This window comes from Ammodytes marinus, assembly GCF_949987685.1.
Source record: "Ammodytes marinus genome assembly, chromosome: 10".
Lineage (NCBI taxonomy): Eukaryota > Metazoa > Chordata > Actinopteri > Uranoscopiformes > Ammodytidae > Ammodytes > Ammodytes marinus.
The window spans coordinates 29,845,678-29,854,431 of record NC_137214.1 but is presented as its reverse complement, the minus strand read 5'-3'; the positions used below and the strand labels follow the sequence as shown (position 1 = coordinate 29,854,431).

The 8,754-nt window shown below is 40.5% G+C and overlaps 1 protein-coding gene across 1 annotated transcript in view; it reads right to left on the bottom strand.

The window, feature by feature from the left end:
• Nucleotides 1-8,754, bottom strand: part of polr1a (RNA polymerase I subunit A) — a 33,828-nt gene that overhangs the window by 10,567 nt on the left and 14,507 nt on the right. The window contains exons 17-23 of the mRNA XM_080036116.1: nucleotides 8,503-8,652; nucleotides 7,658-7,841; nucleotides 4,911-4,993; nucleotides 2,591-2,749; nucleotides 1,880-1,978; nucleotides 1,231-1,383; nucleotides 203-285 (exon numbers count right to left, since the gene is read on the bottom strand). Coding sequence (XP_079892242.1) covers nucleotides 203-285; nucleotides 1,231-1,383; nucleotides 1,880-1,978; nucleotides 2,591-2,749; nucleotides 4,911-4,993; nucleotides 7,658-7,841; nucleotides 8,503-8,652 — 911 coding nt within the window. The remainder of the gene's footprint in view (nucleotides 1-202; nucleotides 286-1,230; nucleotides 1,384-1,879; nucleotides 1,979-2,590; nucleotides 2,750-4,910; nucleotides 4,994-7,657; nucleotides 7,842-8,502; nucleotides 8,653-8,754) is intronic.

The following is an 8,754-nucleotide window of genomic DNA, read 5'->3' as shown; positions in this document are numbered from 1 at the left end:
AAACCCCCCCAAAAATTTAAATAAACAAAATTAAATATTAGATAGATGGATAGATGGATAGATAGATAGATAGATAGATAGATAGATAGATGATAGATAGATAGATAGATAGATAGATAGATAGATAGATAGATAGATAGATAGATAGATAGATAGATAGATAGATAGATAGATAGATAGATAGATTAAAGGTTTGTGTTACCTCTGCAAGTATCCAGATCTTGAGGTTTTCACAGCTGTGTCGACCAGACCCTCTCTGCCAGCCATACAATGGAAGAAAAACTCCTGGAAGACACAACGGAGAAAGAGAAGAAATGTAGCACCTACCTAGTAACAAGACTCTTCATTCAAGCCTCTGTAAACCTGGTCTAAAACAGTAAAATCACTATATGATATCAACGTTGGGAGTCAATTTCCCCCCCTAGAAAATACATATTCATAAATATAAAAAAAAAAAACGCTTTTTTACAGTTTAGACTGTTTGACAGGACTGTGTGGACGTGGCCATACCAACCAGACTCCATGGCAACAGTCATCATTTTTTATGGAATGTTGGGACAGATTTTTGTTTGGTTCAAAATTCTTATTGTGTCATAAGAACCCGAGCATAGTCCTCATCTAAACCGAACTTCCATAAAGTTTATCAAACTTAAACCTGCAGTGTGTAGAATTTGGGGTTTTATTTCCTAGCAGATTTTGTAGAAAGTAATTATAATATCCATAAGTACATTTAATTTAGTGCATAATAGCTGAATTTTTTTTTTTTTTTTTTTTTTTCCCTTAGAAAGGGTCTCATATATGTCCATATTTCTGCATATTTTGGACCAAGGCCTTGTTCCGCCATCTTGAAAGTGTCATAGTTGGAATGTCATCAGGTGCATTGTTTAAAATTTAGAATTGTTCTTGTCCTTGAGGGCCACTGTAGCTTCTGTTATTATTCGAAAGGGGTGGAGTTACCCAGGGAGCGTTGCATTCTAGAACTTTGTAGAACTTTCTTGATGATGTCATATTACACACTGCACCTTTAAATGGCAATATCTTTAATTAGGATTGATAAATATGCCTATAACTCTTTTCAGATGCTTTACTATCATGCAACTAACTCCCCAAATTACATAGTTACAAGGATTTTGGAATACAAGAGAGAGTGCTTTGCCATCACTATCTCACACACACGCGCACGCAAACACACACACACGCGCACACACAGACAGAGCAGTCTAAATGTACCTGTGGCTTGATGCCTGTGAGGAACCTCCCTGAGATGAACCCTCCGGCCCTGGGAGCCGGGTCGTACGGTTGGAAACACGGCAGAGATTTACCGGTCGGCATCAGAGGAGGTCTGCGGCCCTCCAACTCTATCTGACCCAGCAGACAGGAGATCTGAAACACACACACACACACACACACACACACACACACACACACACACACACACACACACACACACACACACACACACACACACACACACACACACACACACACACACACACACACACACACACACACACACACACACACACACACACACACACACACACACACACACACACACAAATCAAAATCAGTTTTTATTTGTATAGTCCAAAACTGTATCACAAAAAGACATCACATTCCAGACAGTGTGAGTGTGTGAGTGAGTGAGTGAGTGAGTGAGTGAGTGAGTGAGTGAGTGAGTGAGTGAGTGAGTGAGTGAGTGAGTGAGTGAGTGAGTGTGTGCGTGTTTGCGTTGTCTGTGTGAGAGTGAGTGAGTGAGTGAGTGAGTGAGTGAGTGAGTGAGTGAGTGAGTGAGTGAGTGAGTGAGTGAGTGAGTGAGTGAGTGCGTGTGTGCGTGCGTGTGTGCGTGTGAGTGTGCGTGTGTGAGTGTGCGTGTTACCTGCATGGTGTTAACAGTGGATCCTTTAGCTCCTGATTGGACCATCAGTTGGAGGTTGTTATCTGGGAAAGAAGTGTGGAGTCCGATGGGCATGCAGACCTAGGAACAAACAACAACAACATCTTTAAACCCAAAATATTTTATTTAGTTTTCAGTATTACAAAGTGCAAAGTTGTGTGTGTCTGTCTGTCTGTGTGTCTGTCTGTCTGTCTGTCTCTGTCTGTCTGTCTGTGTGTATTAGTGTCACCGTTACCTTGTTGATATCATTGTTGACCTGGTTGGCGACCTCTTTGAACTTGTGTGTGCTGAAGTGTGTGTGTGTGTCTGTCTGTCTGTCTGTTTGTGTGTGTGTCTGTGTGTGTGTGTGTGTGTGTCTGTGTCTGTCTGTCTGTCTGTCTGTCTGTCCGTCTGTCTGTCTGTCTGTTACCTTGTTGATGTCGTTGTTGACCTGGTTGGCCACCTCTTTGAACTTGTGTGTGCTGAAGTGTGTGTGTGTGTGTGTCTTTCTGTCTGTCTGTCTGTCTGTCTGTGAGTGAGTGAGTGAGTGAGTGAGTGAGTGTCTGTCTGTCTGTCTGTCTGTCTGTCTGTCTGTGAGTGAGTGAGTGAGTGAGTGAGTGAGTGAGTGAGTGAGTGAGTGAGTGAGTGAGTGAGTGAGTGAGTGAGTGAGTGAGTGAGTGAGTGAGTGAGTGAGTGAGTGAGTGAGTCTGTTACCTTGTTGATGTCGTTGTTGACCTGGTTGGCGACCTCTTTGAACTTGTGGTCGGCCATGCTGAAGTCCTTCTGGTCGGGCTCCAGGTGAGCGTCCTGCCAGCGACTCACTGCCTCACAATGCTCCACGTTAGAGGGGAGGTTGAAGGCTGCTTGGAGGGCCTTTAATATGGAGACAGAAAATACACATGTTCCTTTACTACTAGATATAATTCTATTCTCCTGCCTTTTTATGAAGAGAAGTAGAGTGATTTAAGGCAAGACACTGTTAGAGGGAAGGTTGAAGGCTGCCTGAAGCGCCTTTAATATGGAGACAGAAAATACACATGATACTTTACTACTAGATAAAAACAGTAACATCCATTTCTACCAAAACATAAGGAAGGTTTTTTTTTTTTTTTTTTTTTAACCTTTATTTATACAGGTAAATCCCATTGAGACCGAAGACTCTTTTTCAAGGGAGACCTGTTTTCCTTTCCCACGTTACCATTCACACACACACACATTCATACACCGATAGCAGGCTAACTATCGACATTCACACGAGGCAAGGTGGGTGAAGTGTCTTGCCCAAGGACACAACAACCATGACACAGGTGGCAGGGCGGGGATCGAACCTCCAACCCTTTGATCATCGGCCGACCCGCTCTACCAACTGAGCCACAGGTTGAAGGCTGCCTGGAGGGCCTTTAACATGGAGGAGAAAATACATGTTATTTAAGTTAAAGGTGCTATAAGGAACTTTTACAGTCTTATTTTTCCTCAGATGATCATAAATTACATGTAACAGCAAACAGTGAAGAGAGCTTTTTTTCTTAATGCCTTTGTCATGGGTACGCTCACCCAGTAACAACAGCTGGCGTAGTACAAAACACACTACCGCTTCTGCCCAAAGCAAGAGTTAACAAAAACTGAAAGTTCCTCTGAGCACCTTTAAGTTAAGCTAAGTTATTTTTATTGTCAATTAAACCTTCCGATAACTCCTCCTACATTTACTCATAGATAAAAACACTAAGATGAATTTCTACCAAAACATAAGGAAGGTTGAAAGCTGCCTGAAGAGCCTTTAACATGGAGGAGAAAATACATGTTAGTTTACTACTGGATATAATTCTATTCTCCTGCCTTTTAGTAAGAGATATTGTTAATATTCTGAAGTAGTTTAATATAACAACATCTTCCCTGAAAACTTTCAATACTAAAACCCCTTTTCTAACAAAACATATTTCAATTGAGCAGTCTATAGATTTAGGTTGCGTTCTGAATTGCATACTCTTTCTTTTTTCTATTCTACATACTACATCCAACGATAAAAATAATCTAGTTAGGATGCAGTAGGCATACTTTTGGGACATACTTTACTCTCTTATTTCATCATAACATTGCGCCTTGATCTTGCCTCCTGCTTTTATATCCGTCGCATCCCCGTTTGTTTTCATATGGAGGCTTCGTCGATGTGACGTCACTTCACGTGCGCACTGGATTGTGGGTCAGAATCGCCCAAATAGGATGCAGTTTTCAACACTAACAATCTTGGCCGCATGAAGTAGGACATCCGGGTACTTCTAACCATCCTAAATCTTTTTTCTACATACTATATAGTAGAAAGTATGCGATTCGGAACACAACCATAGTGAGAAACCTACAGAGAACTATCAATTTCTTAAATATATGTGACTCTGGCGCCACCTGATGGCAATATGGTTTAGGCCAGACACTGTAGGCGAATGGGGTAAAATGTAAAAGGTCTTAAAAATGCATTTTCTGCATGTTTATCAGGACAAAATGTATCATAAATAAGACAATTAACAACACATGAACAATTTCTTCAGTTATAACCTTCAGAATAGTGCTAAGAATGATTATGGGAAGCAAAGTGCTACCATGTTTTTCAAGTTGTGTGTAGTAACATATTTATCCCCAGTAGTCATGGTGTTGGACTGTGGGGCCCATGAACTACAATCACTGTGGCAGACATTTTGGCCAGAGGCATCCACTGAGGAGGAAGCACTGAATTTGACAAGACTGCAATGATTCTAACATATTTCTCTACAGTAGATTTGTGTTTTAAAAGCGATTTCCCTGTGTGTACCAGTTTGAATAGAAGTTTAAAAGATGCTCGGTGTTCAAAATTAAAATAATAATGAAAAAAAAAAGCTATTGTAAAATAATTGTAGGAAAAAATAATAAAAAACTTATTTAAAAAAGATGCTCTAGTCTACAAGTTGATTCAGGACCTTTAAATGTCTTCAATGTTAGATTGTATATCAATAATAAAAAATAAAAAAACTATCGAGACGGATCATTCTGTCTGTTCACTCACTTTGGTTCCAATCTTCAGAGATTCTTGAATGATTTTTTTCCTCTTCTTGTTGGCGCCCGGTTGCACCAAGATGTCTTCCACACCTGGACACAGACATGAAGAAAGGTTTAAAACATTATACTCCTCTTCTACCTAGTTTAACTCACACACACATAAACCAAATATGCGAAAAAACCAGGCAACAAATCTAGGACCCTATGATTTCAGTTATTACGAAAATGAGGACAGAATCATGGAGTTGGGCAATAGAATCGGAAATGTACTATTAAACAGGGAATGCCATGATTTGGGTGAAATTCTGTTTTAGGAAATACCACCATTACTGCTACATGCTCGGTGGATTAAAGACGAGAATTTGTTCATTTTTAGCATTTTATTCGTTCATATTAATCAGACACTCAGTAAAACGAAAAGTAAAAAACAGAAAAAGCTGATTTTTTTTTTTTTTTTTTTTTCTTATCATTATTATTAGTATTATTAGTATAGGATTGTTTTTCTTGCTTTTGTTGTTTTTTGATTGTGTGTTGTATATGTGCCTGCATGGCCTATGTAATGTTGGTGCAAGGAAGGGTTACATGAACATTATGTGATAAGTGTATTCATCAATGTATACCCATCCCAAATAAAAAGATGTTGAGAAAAAAAAAAAAAAAAAAAAATGAATTTGGGAAAAAAATTTAACAGAAATTTGAACAGAAAAGGAATATGGGGAAAAAAAACAAACAGATTTCATAGTGCCCAACAGATGCTTTTCGGCTTGTTCCTTTCATTTCCTTTGACTTCTCCTTACCCAGAGTGAAGCGGGTTGAAGACGAGAATTTCTATAAGGCTAACATCAACTAAACTTTCCATAATTATTCTTAGCACTATTCTGAAGGTTATCATAGAACGATTTGTAAAGACGAGATTGTGTTCATTTTATTTCGTTCACACTCATTCTGATGATAAACTGAGTGTTAAAAATTAAAAACAGAATCCGGAATCAGAATGTGTGAGGTTTGCCGCAGTTTTGTTGTTTTTGTTTTAAGGCCAGGACACACCGGCCCGATAATCGCCGTCGTAGAGACGGGAGGGGGCGGGGACACGAATCTGTTTGGTGTGTGCCGTGAAATCGGTCGTCGTAGAGACATTACGTCCCGCTTATTTTCTTAATCATTTTGTCTTAGTTATTTATTTCACTTCTGTTTATGTGAAGGAGGGGGGGAGGGGGGTGTATGTTTTGTATGTGTTTACTTATTCTGTTTTTTTTGTCTGTATGTAAAGAAAATGCAAAATCATTCAAATAAAAGATTAAAAAAAACGGAATCCATAAACTGAAAACAGCAGAATTTGGGGAAAAATAAAATAAAAAGATTTCATAGGGCCTAACAAATAGCTTTCAGCATATGTGTTTCGTTTCCTTTAGGCAAGGCAAGGCAAGTTTATTTCTATAGCACAATTCAGACACAAGGCCATTGAAAGTGCTCTACAGGGCAGTGTTAATTTTGGCAGCAAATTCTGATTTAGTCTTAGTCTTAGTCTTTTGAATATCACACCATTTAGTCTTAGTCCTATTCTAGTCATCTAAAATATTTTAGTCTTAGTCTAGTCTACTAAATATAAGCAGATTTTAGTTTGACTAAATCTACAGCGGACTTCGTCGACTAAGTGTTTTTCTTCATTGAATGGTATTAAGGTTTGAATATGCAATACAGACACATATTTAATGGTTGTAATACAAAACATGTATTCTATTTCATTAGTAATAATCTCACATAAAATCAGTGTACCTGACTGGATAGGGGGAGGGGGGGCTTTAAGAGCCTGTGCCCGGGGGTCCTTAAGAGCCTGTGCCCCGGGGGTCCATTATCTCATGATCTGTCTATGAACCAACTGGATTCCACAATCTTTTTTCTTTTTGCGGGGAGCATGCACAAGCATCATTTATAAAAAATTAAAAAATAAAGAAAATATTTTAAAAAAGTGGGGGGCCCCACACTAGGTCTTGAAACGGGCCCCGAGATCGTTAAGGCCGCCCCTGGGCAGCAGCAGCAGCACGCAGTTGAGGTGCTGATAAATTTGAGCAACTGCGCCTTCCTTTAAGCAACACTGCTGCCGCTGTGTGTGTTTGGACTTCTTTTGCATCAAAGCCTTTAAGATAATACAATTAGAGGTTTTAATTGAACACTGTCCATGCGTCGGAGTTGATTGTAACTTAAAAACAGAAACTAACGGACGGAGGCGGCAGTTTCACATGGCTCTGTGTATTCAAGCTCGAGACAGAGCCTACTACAAACAGATCGCGGAACTTAGCCGTTCCCCTAGACATCGTTAACGGGCAGGATATCCCTGACTATCATTTTTGTCCATCAAACCCAGAGTTTTTCAGCACAGCGGCTCACTCCACCCGCTCACACCTGCGCGGTCTCCCGTCGATTTTCACCGACACAGGGTTGAATTCGCTGCTTTGCACTGATTGGATTTCTTCCCAACTTGTCCCACAAAAAGAGTAGTTCTGATTGGATCTCTTCTCCATTCGTCCCGCCCTAACAGTTTCGTCTAGTTCCTATTCGTAGACTATAGTGTCAGTTAAATTAGTCTCAGTCTTCGTCATCACATCTGCCTTTTTATTTAGTTTTTATTTAGTTTACGTCCGTGAAAAAGGTTCGTAGACGAATATTTTTCGTCATAGTCTTAGTCTACGAAATTAACACTGCTACAGGGGCAAGATTAAAATACATCAAGTATAAAATGTATCTACTCCTTACCCAGAGTGAAGCCTCTGTATAGCTGTAGATAAGCAGTGAAGAGTCTGGCCAGACAGCTGAGCAGTTTCCCGCTGGTTTGTCCTCCGTACAGCTCGTAGCAGCAGTGAACCAAACCGTACGCTGACGAGCCGTAGTGGGCTTTATCCAGAACGCCCACCAACAACTCTCCCTCACGAATCACAACCTGGGGAATATATACACAAGGGTTAATGGTGGCAGTGTTTTTAGATTATGTTTGTGTGTGTGTGTGCGTGTGTGTGTGTGTGTGTCCTGGGGGAAATATACACACGGGTTAATGGTGGCAGAAGTTTTTGATTGGTGTATGAGTGTGTGTGTGTGTAGTAAGAAATTTAAAGCGCTTTGGGGCTGAGAAAATCGGCTAAAAGCGCTATATAAGACATGTCCATTTTTCCATTTTTTTTATCCTTCGGTTATGAAGTTGTATCGTTGTTGATTTGAGATTACATTTGAAAATGTGTGTGTGTGTGTGTGTGTGTGTGTGTGTGTGTGTGTGTGTGTGTGTGTGTGTGTGTGTGTGTGTGTGTGTGTGTGTGTGTGTGTGTGTGTGTGTGAGTGAGTGAGTGTGTGTGTGTGTGAGTGAGTGAGTGTGTGAGTGAGTGAGTGAGTGTATGAGTGAGTGTATGAGTGTCAACAGACAAGTAGAGGCAGTGTAAATGTTGGCGGCATTTTTTAAATTAGCTGTAGATTTGCGTTTGTGTGAGTCCCTGTATGAGTGAGTGCATGCCGGCTAGTGTGTGCGACCTTGTGTGTGTGTGTGTGCGTCCTTGTGTGTGTGTGTCTGTCTGTCTGTCTGTCTGTGTCTGTCTGTGTGTGTGTGTATTTACATGCGAGTCACACATGCTGTCCGGCTTGTAGCCCGGAGTGGATCGAGGAGGGACTTGGATCCAGGCTTTGCTCGGGATCTTTGACCTGCCGATCAGGTTCAGAGGAACGGCCTTCTCAGGGATCACATTCAGCAGCAGCGTGGACACAACCTGCAAGATAACACACACTATTAATTACACTATAGTACATTGTAGGGTTTTTATTTTAAGGCGAGACAATGCAGGTACATTTTAAGATTTTTGGGTATTTTG